The sequence below is a fragment of the Pithys albifrons genome, chromosome 16 (assembly GCF_047495875.1).
Source record: "Pithys albifrons albifrons isolate INPA30051 chromosome 16, PitAlb_v1, whole genome shotgun sequence".
In the NCBI taxonomy this organism is placed as follows: Eukaryota; Metazoa; Chordata; class Aves; order Passeriformes; family Thamnophilidae; genus Pithys; species Pithys albifrons.
In genome coordinates, this window is record NC_092473.1 from 14,046,291 (window position 1) to 14,062,171 (window position 15,881).

General features: G+C 55.6%; 1 protein-coding gene across 1 annotated transcript; it reads left to right on the top strand.

Annotated features, from left to right (window-relative positions):
• Window positions 1-3,351: 3,351 nt before the first annotated feature.
• NATD1 (N-acetyltransferase domain containing 1) lies at window positions 3,352-14,802 on the top strand. The gene is made up of 3 exons (XM_071570867.1): window positions 3,352-3,601; window positions 10,575-10,693; window positions 11,424-14,802. Exons 1-3 carry the CDS (start codon window positions 3,505-3,507, stop codon window positions 11,538-11,540), a joined length of 333 nt encoding a protein of 110 aa, XP_071426968.1. The 5' UTR covers window positions 3,352-3,504; the 3' UTR covers window positions 11,541-14,802.
• The last annotated feature ends 1,079 nt before the right edge of the window (window positions 14,803-15,881 follow it).

Below are 15,881 nucleotides of genomic sequence, written 5' to 3' on the forward strand. Positions count from 1 at the left end.
GAGGGGTTGGAGAGTGGCAACTGCTGACAGCATTGGTGAGATCACAGCTGCTCTGCTGCTGCCAGTTCTCAGCTTTGGGCTTTGCAGAGCATTTGGGGTAAGTTTGAGGGCTGGGAAAACTTCCTCAAACCCAGGCAGTTCAAGGGAATCACTGCCGAGGGAAGGAGCTGGATGGACTGGGATGTGCCTCGAGCAGACCCGGGACACAGCAGCGATGGCACAAGGTCTGGCAGCTGCCCAGTGGAGCTCCAAGAGTTCAAATGGGGAATAAATTACAGGTTTTTAATAGGGATAGCAATTACCTTCCTGAGAGACGTCGTAGATTCACCGCCTTTCAAGTCTTTCAACACAGGCAAGGAGGAGTCTTTCCAAAAAAACTCCTCTCCAGTCCAGCCGCGGGTCATTAGCGCTGATGCAACAGTGTGGATGTCACTGCCGGGCTGGGCCAGCGGGAGGGGGAGCCCAGTGACCTTCCTGGCGTTTATCCATATGGATCTCGGAGTCAACAACAAGGTTTGAACCCCAGATGGGCTAATCTGCACAGAGCTGAGCTGGGGCAGTGCCTGGGGATGTTTTGGGGGTGCATCTTTGCAAATGTGGGGCTGTGAGGACCGGTGGGACTGGCTGGGACACCCAGCCCTGCTGCTGGCAGCACCTGGGGGGTCTCTGCCAGCACAGGGCACGACCCTGCTGTCCCCAGGCACGTGACAATGTGCACCATCCCTCCTCCTGCATCCCAGGGCATGGCTTGGCTGCTTCTCCCAGACACTCAGCAATAGGACAAGGGGGCACGATGGGCTCAAGCTCTGCCAGGGGAAATTGAAGTTGGAGAGCAGAAAAAAATTCTTTGCAGAGAGAGTGCTCAGGCATTGGAATGGGCTGCCCAGAGAGGGGGTGGATTCCCCATCCCTGCAGGTTTTTAAACTGAGATTGGCCGTGGCACTGAGTGTCATGATCTGGTAAAGGGCCTGGAGTTGGAGCAAGGGTTGGACTTGATGATCTCTGAGGTCTTTTCCAACCCAATCAATTCTATGATTCTATTCTATGATAGAGGGGTGGGTGAAACAGCCACCTGGCTCTGATTCACCTGCCCTGAATCACCAAGCACCTCACAGGTTTGTCACCTGCTCCCCAGGCCTTCCAGCACTGGAGAGCTGCAGAAGCCCACATGGAAACTGGGATACACTTAGCATCCAAATCCAAAGGCAAAGCAAAGCATCCCGTGGAGATCCAGTGCTCCTGGAAATTTTGGCAAGAGTGCTGGAGTTTTGGCACCTCTCAAAAGCCTCCCTGTGTTTCCAGGGGGCTGTAGGTAAACCTTTGGATGTGCAATCTCTGGATCAGGATAATCACCAAGGGAGCAAATAAGGAGCCTCTGTCAGTGAAAACTGGTTCTCCTTTCCCTTCTCTCCTAATGCTTCCCAGCAAAGTGACTGTCTCCTGAGCATCCCTGTGCACTGGAGGACATCAGGGTGCAGGATTCAGCCCCACTCTCTACCTGCCCCAGTTATCCTTCCTCCCTCCAAAATCCCAGCAATCCTTGGCCTGGCCATTGCAGCCTGTTTGCATTCCCTGTGTCCCCCTGCTCTGGGTGTTTCGTATCTTCCTGCACCACCATATGGTGTGGGAGCACAGTGGAGCAAAGGATGCCAGGGAGAGAACGAGGAGAACATCTCCCCACTGATATTCATGGAGCAGGAGGGGAAGGAAACCCTCTCTCTGCAGACACTGAGGGTCAGTGGGTGCTGTGGGCACTGGAACTCGATGGGAGTGGGAAAACAGGAGGAGACCCCAACAAGCACAACTCCACCATTGACTAATGAAGCAGCACAAACTAACCAATTGGAATTCCTCAGCTGAAGGGCTCTGACTGGGCAGCAGGAGCTGAAGGAATGAGTAAACAAAGCCCAGGCTGCACATGAAGGTGTTTAGGTGCAGAGCAGCTGCTGGTGAACTATTACTAGTTCCAGGTTAATTTTAGATGTTGCTGCTCTTCCTGTTGCACAGGCAGCTTCTAGCCTGTCCCACACACAGACACCTTGGGCAGGCTCAGCTCCTGCCACTGAGAGCTTTTGGATCAGAGATGTGATGTGTGTATGACATGTGGTGCTCCAAGGGCTGAGCCCCTCTGCTCTGGAGTCAGGCTGGGAGAGCTGGGAGGGCTCACCTGGAGAAGAGAAGGCTCCAGGGAGACCTGAGAGCCCCGTCCAATGCCTAAAGGGGCTCCCAAAGAGCTGGAGAAGGACTTGGGACAAGGACCTGGAGTGACGGGACAAGGGGAAATGGCTTCACACTGACGGAGGGCAGAGTTAGATGGGATAACGGGAAGAAATTCTTCTCTGTGAGGATGCTGAGCCACTGACACAGGTTACCCAGAGAAGCTGTGGCTGCTCCATTCCTGGAAGTGTCCAAGGCCAAGTTGGACAGGGCTTGGAGCAACCTGGTCAGAGCATCACACAGGGGCTGTGGCCTGGGACACAGCACAGCACTGGGACACCACTCCCACAGGCTGGTTTGGCACCAGTGCAGCAGAGCAGCAACAGCAGAGCATCAGCACAGCAGGGCAGGGCCAGTGCACCAGCCCAGCAGCACCAGTACAGGTGGGGTAGAGAACCCAGTACAGGTTCTACCATAGTGAAGACAGCACAACGGGTCAGCACCAATGCCCTGTGCTGGTTCTCAGCACAGCCCCAGTAATCCAGTGCCAAATCAGTGCCAGACCAGTACAGGACCCATGCTAGACCAGTACGAGACCCATGCAGGACTAGTGCAGGAAAACTGCAGGACCAGTGCAGCACCAGTACTACATCAGTGCAGAACCAGTATAGTACCAGTAATGGACCAGTGCAGGACCAGTACTGCATCAGTGCAGGACCAGTATAGGACCAGTAATGGACCAGTGCAGCACCAGTACTGCATCAGTGCAGGACCAGTATAGGACCAGTACTGGATCAGTACAGGACCCTTGCAGGACCTGTGCCAGACCAGTGCTGGACCAGTGCAGGACCCGTACCGGACTAGTACCGGACTATAATAGGACCTGTGCCGGACCAGTACAGGACTATAATAGGACGCGTGCCAGACCAGTACCGGACCAGTACAGGACTGTAACCGGACCAATGCCGGACCCGTGCCAGACCAGTGCCGGACTATAACAGGACCAGTGCAGGACCCGCGCCGGACCAGTACCGGGCCAGTACAGGACTATAACCGGCCCCGTGCCCGCCCGCGCGGGGGCGCCGGGCGCTGCCAGTGGGCCCCCCCCCCCATCTCCGGGGCGTCGCCGCTTTAAGGGGCGCGCGGCCGTACCAAAACAAAAGCGCGGCGCGGCCATTGGCCGGCGGGCGGCACGTGCCGCACAGCTGGGCTGGTGCTGCGGCCGGTGCAGCCCCGGCGCGGCGCGGCCCGGCCCGACACCGACCGGACACGGACCCGGACCCGGACCCGGACCCGGCACCGGCACTGGCACTGCCATCGGCACCGCCACCGCCCCGCGGCCCCGCCATGGCGCACTCGGCGCCGCTCGGCCTCCTGGAGCAGGGCTGCCCCATCCAGGTGGAGCACGACCGCAAGCGCCGCCAGTTCACCGTGCGGCTCAACGGTGAGCGGGGCCCTCTGCCCCTGGCGCGGCCTCGCTCGGCGCCCCAGACCCCCCTTACTGACCCCCTCTTTTCCCCCCACCTTGTCCTCCCCCCTTTTGTCCCCCCCCCTTGTTCCCTTGCTGTCCCCTCTTTTGTACTCCCCTTGTTCCCCTGCTGTCCCCTTTTTTGTCCCCCCTTTTGTCCCCCCCTTTACCCCCGTTTGTCCCGCCCTTGGTCCCCCTCTTTCTCCCCTTTGTCCTCTCCTTTCCCTCTTTGTCCTCGCCTTGTCCCCTCTTTTGTCCCCCCCTTTTCACCCCTTTGTCCCCCCGTTTTCACCCACTTGCCCCCCTCTTTGTCCCCCTCCTTGTCCCCCTCTTCCCCCTTTGTCCCCTCTTTGTCCCTCCCTTGTCCCCCCCGTCCCCCTCTTTGTCCCCCCCTTGTCCCCCCATCCCCGTTTTTGTCCCCCCTTCCCCCCCTTTTCTCCTCCTTGTCCCCCCCTTGTCCTCCCCGTGCTCCCTCTCGTCCTCCCCTGTTCCCTCCACCCTTCCTCTCATCCCCCTGTGCCACTCCCACCTTTCCCCCCATCACTCCCCCCATTTCTCCCATTTCCCCTCTTTCCCCCGTCCTTCTCATTTCCCTGTTTTTCTCCCGTTCCTCCCCATTTTCCTCCGTTTCCCATCTCTCCTCCCCCCGTGCCATGTCCCCCAGCACCTTCCCCTGCTCACTCTGCCCTGTCCCCCCAGTGCCCCCCAATACCCCTCTGAGCCCCCCCACTCCATCCTCCCTGGTTCCTGCAGGTCCCCCCATCCTTCCTGCCCCCTAAAATCTCTTCCCAGGAGGTCTGGGGGTCTCTTGGCTCCCGTGGTTGGGGTTGGTGTTGGAGCCCAGTGCTGGCACAGGCAAGTTTTGGGGGTACCACTTTGCCCCCCCCAGGAGCAGGTGCCTTTGGGTGATGTGGCAGTGCTATGCCCCATCCTCTTAATGGTTAATCCCAAATATTCAACGATCCCAACATCTCTTCCCTGTCCATTTGTCATGCTGAGAACCACTCTGAGTAAAACAGGCTGTCTCACTGCCCTACAGAAATTGCAGGGTAGCTTTTTATTTTTTTTTAAATAAATAAAATGGGTAGTTCAGAAATCATAGGGAATGCAGGAGGTTTTCTCGATAAAACAACAGGAATAGTCCAGATTTTATTTTAGACTCTCTTCCCCCCCACCCCCCATTTTCATTTCAACCACTAATTACAAAGTGCAGGCTGGAGGAGCAGGGGAGGAGGAGACTGTGCTGGGTGCAGAGAAAACAATTCCACCAACTGCTCATTTTAGACAGAGATCAAACGAGGGCCCAGGTGACAGGTCCCCACTGCCATGGCCAGAGCTGTCACACAGTGTTGTTCCCGTGTGCAGGACAGAGAGGGGAGAGCCACGAGCCAACAGTTATTAGGGAAACATGATCTTTTATTGTGGTTTTTTGGATAAAACCTCTGCCAGCCACACCGTGGGCAGAGTAGCATTTGGTGGCTGAGCAGGGAGGAGTCGTGACTGGAGAGGGTGAACTTTGAGAGTGAGAGAATAAAGTGTGGGACCCGTGGTGGGAGTTGTGTGTCAATCAGCACAAAGCCTCCTCCTTCAGGAGGGGATCAGAGAACCAGAGAATCCCAGAATGGTTTGGAAGCACCTTAAAGTTCATCTCATTCCCCCCCTGCCATGAGCAAGGACACCTTCCACTAAGTTGCTCCAAGCCCTGTCCAGCCTTGCCATGGTCTTGCCCTGGGTTGTAGGTGGATCCCCATGATCAAGGTTGTGTTTTTTCTGTGGGTTCAGAGACATTGAGCCCTTTTTGGTGAGTTCAGGACCAGCCACAGACAGAGCAGCATCCTGGTGTGACAGTATCCGTGCCACTGGGCTGACTAACACCCGTGGGGAGTGGGTGATCATCTCTCCTTCTTGTGAGGTGTTTGCTGGTAACAGCCAAGCCCTGGAAGACGGTCAGGAGATAACCATCTCTGTGGGAGTGCGTGGCTGGGTGTTTATTTCCTGCACTGCTCTGTTCATTGCTCCTGTTTGCTGGCACAGTGAGCATCAGTGGTGTGGAATGTCCAGCAGGTTTTCCCTACTAGCCATGGGGAATGACAAGAAATGGGTCAGACACACATTTTGGCATCAATGTGACCCCCTCTGAGAGTGCTTTTGTCCCATGTTGCTGCAGAGTGGCAGAGATGAGAAGCAGCATGTGGGCTCCAGGGTCAGCTTTTCCCTGGTGTCTCAGTCCTCATTTCTGCTGGATGTCAAGTGTGGGTGATATCCTGGGAAAACAGGGGTGCATCAGGCTTGGGGACCAAGGGGCCAGGCTTTGAGAGCTGCTCTCTGGGCTTGGTGGTTTCGGGTAGAGTGATGTTGAGTAGAAAACTTTCCGTGGTGACCTCTTTTCTGGAAATCCCTGTAGCAAGAGGCCTGTGACAGTGAAAGCTGTGAACTAGTTGTGAAAGTGTTTGTTTTCAGCATCACCCTGTGTTTGCCTCTGTGCCCCTGTGTAACCTCCTGTCAGGACTTCCTCCCTGTGCACAAGGAAGATGAATTGCATTTGGTGTTTCTGGGGTTGCCCCGTCTTTCTTTCCCTCCTCTGCTCTTTTCTCCCCCTCTCCCCTCAGTTCTGACAGAAATGGCTGCTTCTCTGGCACACATTCCCTCTTCCCTTGCATCCCAAATGCAGGAGCCTTTAGAAGCTGAAAGTAAAGCTGATTATAACCAGACCTCACCGAGCTTTGTTATCCCTCGAGAGGAGAGCAGAAAGACGCCCAACTGGATTTGTAATCACTTAGGATGTGACTAACAGCACGAGCCAGCCAGAAACCTCCCTGAGCAGCAACTCTGTTGGAAAACATCAATTTGTCAAAGCTGGAAGCTTCCATGGGAATCATATAGGCTGTTCTGGTCAGGAATAGTTGGGGTTTTTTTGGGTCCAAGATGAAATTTCTGGTCAGAACAAGAAGCCCAAAGAGAATCCCTCCACCCCAAAGTGTCAGATGGTCAGTCCAGTTGCTGGCACAGATGTTTGTAGCAAGGGAACTGCTTTTAGCAGCAACCACTGTAATTTCTTGATGCCCATCAAACCCATCAGGCTCTCCAGTTGGGAGACAGGCTCACCACATGCACAGAGTGGCTCCAGGTCCTTGGGGATGCGTGGACTTCTCACACACTCAGACTCCCATTCATCCAACACCTGGCTGCAGCACACCAAACTTCCCAAATCCCCCTGGCTGGGTTTGGGCAGGATCCAGTGGCTGGAAGCTCCTGCTTTGGCCCCTGCTCAGGTTTATTGGAAAAACTGGAGCAGGTCGTGCCTTGGAGCTTTCCTCCCTGCTGGGGTTGATTTCCCTTTCCAGGAGGTGAAAAGTGCTGACTTTGCAGCAGGGACCAAGGGATCTGTCACCAGACCCTGCATCAAAGAGGTCCTCGCTTACTCCTGTGCCACAGTCGCCTCTGGAGAGCTCCTAAACAGGAAACTCCTCCAAAGCAGAGCCCTCCCCACTGCCATTCCTGCGAGTGAGGCCCCTCTGTGAGGGCTGTGCCGTCTCTGCTCTGGCTCTTGTCCTCTGTTGTGTTTTCTCTCCGTAGTAACGTGCCAGGAGCTCCCTGGGGAGCGAGGCCAGCCTGTGGCTGCAGCCTGGGATGCACAAGCTCCTCAGGACATCTTGTCTTCCTGGCTCACCCCACACACAGCTTCTGCTTTTTTTGCTTTTTTCCCCACTTTTTGGCTCAGCAGCAGAGGAGCTGAGCTGCCTCCTGCCTCTGGCTTTCCTGGCTCGGAGAGTGGGAAATGGAGCTGGCGTCCGTTCCCTCCCTTGCTCTCGGGGAATGGTTTTGCAGCAGTGTCCTGAGGAGGCTGGAGCTCAGGGTTTGCTCCAAAGGCTGGAGTGCAGAAATTGGCCTTGCAGGCAGCAGCCAGGCCCCTGCCCTGCTCCAGTGCTGGGCACCCAAAGGTGTATTGTGGGCTGGGGCTGGCACAGAGGGACAGAGAGAAGGGAAAAGGGCTGGAGGGATTTGTCTTGCCGTGCTAGAGCATCCCCTCACTAGGCAGGAACTCCTTGTATGCCATGAGAGGGGGCAGCGAAGGATGTGCTGGAATAGGGTGATTGGAGCTTTGCAGATGCCTGATGTGTCCCTTCCTCAGCTCAGGATGGGGCTGGGCTCTCTGCTTCTTCCCCCCAGGCTTATGGGCCACCCAGCCTGGGGTCACAGCTGAGCCTGTGGCACAGGGGCCTCTCTGCTGCCCAGAGCCCCCTGCTCTGCTTGGATGGGAATCCAGGACTGGTCCTGGTGGAAACCCTCCATGGAGAGCAAGTTCAAAGCTTCCCCTTCCCTGTGCACCCTGTGATTGGAGGGAGGGATGGGCAGAGCAGGGCACCAGCTGTGCTGCCCCTGCTGAGCCTCTCCCTGCTCCTGGCTCTGCTGTGCTGATTTGCATTGACTCATCTCCCTCCCTGTGGCCTCGCAGGGGAGTGTCAGCGAGTCAAACACCATGGGCAGGCTCCTGGGGCACCTCTCGGGCTGCCAAGCTCTGTCTGTGCAGGCTGATAAAATCCCCATCCCAAAGTCCAAGGGGATGAGGCAGGTGGGAGGTCAGCACGTGGCATTTCTTGTGCCATGTTTTTGTGGGGTTTCTGCTTGTGTGCCCTGCCCTTGAGGGGGAATGCAGCAAACTGGGGCTGGGTTCTCCCCTGAGGGGTCAGCACTGCTTCCAGCACCCCCAGCTTTCCTGGGAGCAGCCCCTGTAACAGCAGGACTGGCTTCTCCCACACTGTCACTGTCACCTGCAGGGCCCACACCAAACCCTGTGGCACGAGTGTCCCTGGCTCCATGCACTGTGTGGCTCAGGGTCCCATCACTGAGTTGAGCACATACAGATGTGATTATACACTTGGCTGAAAGGGGATGTTTTTCTGAACTGGGACAGCTTTCCTGCAGCACTGACAGCAGTGGCTTTCTCTGCAGAGCTGGGTGTAAAATCCTTTGGCCTGTGTGTGTGTCCATCTGTGTGCTGGGGGCACCCTGCAGCTCCTGTCCTGGCTGGGGTTGTGGTGCTGCTGTGGTACAGGGAATATCGAGGAAAAGCCTGCCCAGGATGGGTCTGAGATCCTCTAAACACTGTGCTACCTTCTGCTTTAAAATGCATTTGTGCATGTGATACTTCTAAACAGATAATATAGAAAAAAGTGTATTTTTAAAAAAATTTCTCTGTCACCAATTTAGTTTTAAACTTCTCAAAGCTTCAGGCAGAGGCTGTGGAAAGTTTTGGCCTGGGAGGAGAGTGGGATGGAAAGGCTGCAGCGTGTCAAAGCTGCTGTTATAAGATCATTTTACAGCCTTGAGTGCTGCCAGTTCTGGCCTTGCCACCCCTGGGAGAGCTGCCACCAAATATGCTGAGGGTGAGGGCACCTGGCTTTGCTCATGCCCTGACCTGGGTGGGTTTCTCTCAAGGGAGACAGTTCTGTGCTGTTGGGGAAGGGCTTTGCCTGCTCCCTTGGCTCTTTTTGGGTATCTGGATCTACATGGAAAAATGCTGCAATTCTCCCTTTTTTGTGTTTGGGGAGGCTGAAAGAATGTGGCTTTTTTGTGAACTAGAGGCTGAGAGGGCAGGACTGATGCCTATAAATACTTGGGGAAATGGCAGGGAGGGAAATTATTTATGTCCACCCAAGAACAATGTTGGCATGAGAACGAACGGGTAGAAACCAGCAGGAATAAACTCGGGCTGGAAATGCAAAGGTTTCCATCCAGTGCAGAATTGAATGTCTGCATTAAAGGAGTAGGAACAAAAACTTGAGCTGCTTCTCTTGAAACAAAAAATTCCAATGGGCTCATTTCTTGTGTGTCTTGAATACAGGGATGAGGCAAACTGGGCTGGAGTTGTCAGCTGAAATGCAATGAAATAGAGTGTACTGAGCTCAGCTAAAGCAATTACTGAATGCAAGTGGGCATTGTAGCCCTTCAGCCTCCAAAAACCATTGAAGGTTTTAATTGAGCTTGTCTCTTGGATTTGTATTTCTGAAACTCACTTTTAAATACAGAAACCCTCTGGAAATGAAATGTTTAGTTTTGCATCAAAGGCAGAAGTTCAGGTTCTGCAGATGAAGCCAGAGAGCTGTTATGAGCTCTCCTCTCATTCACATGTGTACTGAAACTTCTTCTTTCCTGTCACTGAGCTGTTGTGAGAAAGGTCAGGGTGTTGAAACAGGAAACCTGTGTGTGTACATGTAAATTTGTGTGCACAAACCCCCTTGCACACCTGTGTGCACTTTCCTGTGTGTTTGTGGGATTCATCTCTCCAGCGTCTTCTCCAAAACGTGTCTAGACAACGCTGCAACACCAAACCAAGGAGTCTTGGCCTGTTTTATGTGCCACAACAAAAAACTCTGCTGGAGGACAAAGAAATTGGTTTCCCCCTTGCTCTTTTTGCTCCCTCCCTCACATCAACACATTCCACCCCTTCCCACAGCTGCTTTCCTACCCTAAACATGTTGTGTTTGCAGCAGCGATTCAGGGCTGAGCAGAAACCTTGCCCCTGCTCCAGGGGCTTGGAAAGGCTGAGCAGACCTGGCTCTGCTCACCCCTTGGGGGAACCAACAAGGACATCCAGGTGTCACTTGAAAGCAAAGTCTCCCACCGGCACAGCCATTCCCGTGGCACAAGGGCTGTTGTAGCCATCTCAAAGCTGCCCATTGCCCATCCCCTGCTGGGGCTCCTTGGAGACATCCCAGTCCTCACCCTTCTCTCCCATCCCCTGCTGTGGCTCCCCAGACACATCCCAATCTTTACCTCTCTCTCCCATCCCCTGCTGTGGCTCCCCAGAGACACCCCAATCCTCACCCTTCTCTCCCATCCCCTGCTGTGACTCCCCAGAGACACCCCAATCCTCACCCTTCTCTCCCATCCCCTGCTGTGACTCCCCAGAGACACCCCAGTGCTCACCCCTCTCCCACACCCCCAGGTTGCCATGACAAGGCCGTGCTGCTCTATGAGTACGTGGGGAAGCGGATCGTGGACCTGCAGCACACGGAAGTGCCAGATGCCTATCGAGGGAGAGGAATAGCCAAGCACCTGGCAAAGGTACAACCCCAGACACCCAGAAGGGCAAGAGCTGTTGCCATCCCTGCTGTGGGTAAAGATCCTGGCTGAAGCCAGGCCCCGCCATGCTGGAATTACGTGTGTGCCCTGTGGGAGCCCTGCTCCGATGGGAGATGGGGCGGCTGGTGGGGCAGATGGAAATTGGGGTCAGACATTCCTGTTTTGGTGGTGAGAGGGGCTGGGTGAGTGCCCAGCTCGTCCAGCCACTCACCCAGGCTCAGCCTGTTCCTCCTTGTGCCCACCATGCAGGGGCTGATGGATCACTGCCCGCCAGGGGCTGGACCCCTCCTCTCAAACCTTCACTGCCCTCGTGAGCCCTTGGCTTGCCTTGGGCCCTGCAGCCACGCAGGGAGAGCTGAGGAGACACAGTGATGGAGGGACTGTGGGGTGATGCTTTGGGGTCACAACTGCTCCCTGGCCCCTTAAGTCAGGGCAAACGGGTGACAAAGGTGACCTTCACATGATGGGCTGTGTCACCTTCACACCAGGCTGGATGTGTTGAAGGTTAAACTGGGACTCCTGTGGCAGGAGGGCTGTGCTCTCCCCACAACCCTCTCCCTCCACCTGCCTTACACAGGGGGTACCTGAGGGCAACCTGCTGCTTCCCCATCTGTGTGAGAGGTACAGAGTCCAGACCCCCACGAGGCTTCAGAGGAGAGCACAGTCTGGGGGTGCTGGTTGTAACCTGTGTGTTCTCCCTGGCTGGTTCCAGGCAGCCCTGGACTTTGTGGTGGAGGAGGACCTGAAAGCTCACCTGACGTGCTGGTACATCCAGAAGTACGTCAAGGAGAACCCGCTGCCGCAGTACCTGGAACACTTGCAGCCTTAAGGCAGGACTGCTCCGACACCAGCACAGCTGTCCCTGACTGTCCAACGCGGCCTTCGCTTCTCTGCAGTCTCAGGAAACCCCTCCCACACTCGCAATTCCCGTTTTTTTAAGCGTGTCCATGTGGTGTGAGTGTGGGCACGACCTCCTCCTCTCTGCCCACGTGTGAGCATGGCCACAGCCCCTGGGCCAGGCTGGCTCTGGGCACACGTGGTGTCCCCCAGTGCTTTTCCCAAGCCAGGGGATGGAAGAGGATGATTTTTCCACCAAACTCCATCACAAGACCAGGGGATGACTTGTGCTGCACCTCGTTCTCCCCTCTCTGCCTGGCGACAACTGTGAACTTGCTGGGGGATGTTGGTTAGGGGTGGCCGTGGGCTACCAGCCCCTTTCCTTCTGGCAGCTGGGGGAGATGCTGCAGGCTTGAGCTTTGTGGAACAAAGGGAGGTGCTGGAGGAGCCCCAGCCCTGTGGCAGGTTCATCCCCTCCAGCCTCTGTTGAGCTGTGCCCAAGCCCATGTGGAGTACAGATGACAACATGTGGACTGTGGTGGCACCTCGGGGGCTTTGCTGCACCAGCTGTGGAGACACTGGGACAGTGACACTTCCAAGCCAAGGGACAGGAGCCTTGTGAGGAGCACACTTCAGCTGCAGGGGCTGTGGCAGAGTCTGTGCAGAGGAAGAAAGATGTCTGAGCTGCAGACGCTGCTCCCCAGAGATGCAGCTCCTGCCCAGCCTCCTGTTCACAGCTCTGGAGTGCCATCCCTCAGGGTCACGGGCTGTCACTGCCATCTCTGCTCCCTGCCATCGCTGCTGACTGTGCTGGTGTGGACACAGCCTGCTCAGGAGAAGAGACCAGCCCCCACAGGCAGCCCTGGCCTAAGCAAGGAGGGGACATGCCAGGGCACCAGAGTGGTTTCCTGCAGCTGAAGAGGAAGGCTCCCCCCATCTCCCTCGACTCCAGCTCTGCATCCCCATCTGAGCCCCAGATCAGAGCCATCTTTGCATCCTGAGAGCAACAGGGGTAAGGCCTCCAGGACCCACTCCTGGCCTGTCTCCAGGAGCCACCTGCCTCCACAGGGATGCTGATGGCCTCTCCTTACAGCCTTTAGAAACAAGCCCTGGCTCAGGGCATTACCTGTCTGCTCACTGGGCTCCTCTCAACTCAGAGTGCTGGCAACACTGGGGGTCCTCAGCCAGCAGCAGGAACACCCTCACTTTGTGCTGTTCCCTCCATGGATGAGGACCCTGTAGCACAGCTCAGCATTGCCACAGTTGGATGTAGAGGTAACACCATGATGGCAGGACACTGCCTGGTTCCACCTTGCTGCCTGTCCTGCCTTACCCAGGTTTTCCAGGGTTTGACCTACACCCCAGGGCATCTCCCACTGAGCTGACAGGATTTTGCAGTGTCCCAGGACAGGGCTGTGGTGGGGAAGATGATGCTTCCAACACCCCCAGCCCTGAGCAGCCCCTGTGGGCTGCAGCCAGGCAGAAGGAGGTGGAGAGCCTTTCACCTGGAGGCCAAATCCAGACCTAGCTTAGCACAGCAAGGACTAAAGTTTACAATCTGTGCCACGGAGTAACTGAAGCCCCAACCAAGAGGCAGCTCAGCCCTCTCTCAGAGCCCAGCACAAAGTCCATGGTGGCAAAGGCAGAAGCACCTACAAACCTTCTCTTCCTGGCTGGAATGGTCAGAGCTGGAGACCGCGTGCCTGATCTCAGCCAGGGAGGCCCTGAGCTGTTCCTCCTGGTCACCAGCTTGAGGCAGAGCCCTGCTGCCTGCCTGTGCTTTTGGGCTGCCCATCACCAGCATAACGTGGCCCTCTCAGGCTTGAGTAAAACCTCCCAAACTCCATCCCTGCCCTGCACAGGGCTGTGAGACCCCTGCCCGTGCCCTCCTCCTGCCTGGGGAGGGACCTGTGCCCAGCAGCAGACACACCTCTGCCTTGTGCTGCTCAGGAAAGGCCTTGGGCTCAGCCCTGCTGCTGCCCCGTGTTTCTGCCCTCTTGCTCCTTATTTCATCTGGGCTGTGACCTTCAGGATGGCTTTGAGGGACTGGGAAAAGGTAACAAACTGAAGGGGCTCAGTGAGAAATGTGGGCTGCTAAATGTTCCTTCTTTAACATGCAAAACACCCTTCAACATGTAGTTAGAGGAGCAAGGCTGGTTCTGGTACAGCCATGACAACAGAACCGTCCCTGCTCTTGATCTCAAGGTGAAGCTCTCAAGGTCTCTTCCCCTGCAAGCCAAGACAAGACCCTGTTGTGTCTGTCACAGTGGGGCTGGGTGCTTGGGAGAGGTGTGTGCCTGGCTGCCTCATGTGAGCCTCTGCCCTGGTTTTGTGCTCATTTCCACATTCTGGCAGTTCCCAAGTTCCACACTGTGCCAGCTCACTGCAGGTTGTGCTGTGGTCACTGCACCAGCAGTGTCCCAGCATCCAAGCCTGGCTCTGGAGCCCTTTGTGCTGCTCCAGCAGGAACCTGGTGCTTCCCAGCGCTGGATCTCAAGTGGCAATCGCTGCCTTAAATCAGGCACAGCACATGGTTTTGCTGCTGCTTCCCTTCGAGGTGCTACAACCCCTCCAGTGTCTGAGCTGGCAGAGACATGTGCCAGTGTCTGTGCCAAACGCTCCTCTGCTGTATCCATCCTCTGCCTTCCCTTCTCTGTGGTCTTTGATGCAGGTGAATAGCAATACCCACAGGTCACCAGCGATGCCCACAGTCCACGGTGCTCCTGGGATCCTGCACTGCTGGGCAGGAGATGGCTCTGGATCCCTCAGTGCTGGGCAGCCCTTCCCTGCCTCCCCACCAGCTGCCCTTTCCCAGCTGGTCTCTGCAGAAAGGAGCTTTGAGTCCTGTGCTGCCCCTTGGTGCTCACTAAGCCTGGAGGAGTTGGGAATTTTGAACTCTCCCTGGCAACAGGAGTGTGGAAAAGTGGTTTGGTTGAATATTGAGGTCCCCAAACCCATCTGAACTACAGACCTTGGTGGGTGGGGGAATGCAGGTTGCTCTCAAACCTGCTCCCACAGCACCCAACTTGAAACCCCCTCCCTCGTCCACTCTCCAGCGTTGTCTTCCTCTGTCCAAGGTTTCCGTTCTGTTGGATTCGGTGGTTACAATGTGCCTTTCCTTCTCAGGACCTGTTACAAATGACCTTTCTGCTCTTGTTTATGTTTAACATTTATCTTTATCCCTCCCTCTGTCATACTGTAAGACATGAACATAATGCATGGAATACAATACAATAAAAGTGTGGTTTAACTGACCAGCAGTGGCTGTGCCGTGCTGGGGGCAGGTGGGAGGAGGTGCCTGTGGACCCAGGGGACACTGGGCACCCCCAGCTCTGTCACTGTCACCTCTGGGCTGGGTCCTGTCAGCTGAGAGTCTGTTCCACAGGTCCTGTCACACCACTCTGCTCTCCAGCCCATGCCCAGGGTGTGATTTTTGGTGTGTATTTGTTTTCTATGTAAATAGAAAGAGGGTTTTTCACATTCCCTAACAAATCTAACCCCAGGTCTCTGGGACTGTAGTCACTGTGCCTCTGTCAGCATCTTTCACTTCAGGAAGGACATTGACGTACTGGAGTGAGTCCAGAGAAAGACAATGAAGCTGGGAAAGGGTCTGGAGAGTAAATCACATGAGGAGCAGCTGAGGGAGCTGGGGGGGCTCAGCCTGGAGAAAAGGGGGCTCAGGGGGCACCTCAGGTCCTCAGGTGGTTGAATTCCCATCCCTGGAGGTGCTCAAGAAATGACTGGATGTGGCACTCAGTTCTCTGGTCTAGTTGACAAGGTGGGGATCAGTCAGAGGTTGAGCTTGATGATCTTGGAGGTCCTTCCAACCTAAATGACTCTGTGATTTTGGAGGAGGTGAGAGAAAGCGCAGAAACTGTCAGGTCTGCACCTTGGTCTACTTAACACCTACTCTTCTAATAGGTAAGACCCTCACCAGGAGCAGGACAGAGGGGTCTGGGTCCCAGGCCTGGTGTTGGCCATCGCTCCTGTGGCTTGCAGGCAGCGTTTCCATCAGCTGGACAGTGCCTGAATCCCTTTCTCCCATCATGGAACACCTCAGAGCCAGATGCCTGGTGAGCCCCACATGCTCCCACTGCAAATGAACATAGGCAAGGGGTGAAGCTGTTGAATTTTATTTGAGGTCACAGGGCTGGCTGCCCCGTGATGACTGTGCAGAGCTTGGGGTGGGCAGGATCACTGTTGGGTCCTCTCCTTTGTCAGCTCACACCCATCAGTTCTTGGGATTCCAGGCCAGCCTTTGGGAGTTCTCTGCAATGCAGCCTCTGGTGAGCCCACACTCAGTGCTTGTGTCTGTATTTTTAAGATGTTTGAA

Bases quoted from the DNA above. Each gene is read 5' to 3' on its own strand.
- NATD1 (XM_071570867.1), top strand. From the start codon at position 3,505: ATGGCGCACTCGGCGCCGCTCGGCCTCCTGGAGCAGGGCTGCCCCATC. The intron at 3,602-10,574 runs GTGAGCGGGGCC...CCACACCCCCAG, and splicing joins GTTCACCGTGCGGCTCAACG to GTTGCCATGACAAGGCCGTG. The intron at 10,694-11,423 runs GTACAACCCCAG...GGCTGGTTCCAG, and splicing joins TAGCCAAGCACCTGGCAAAG to GCAGCCCTGGACTTTGTGGT.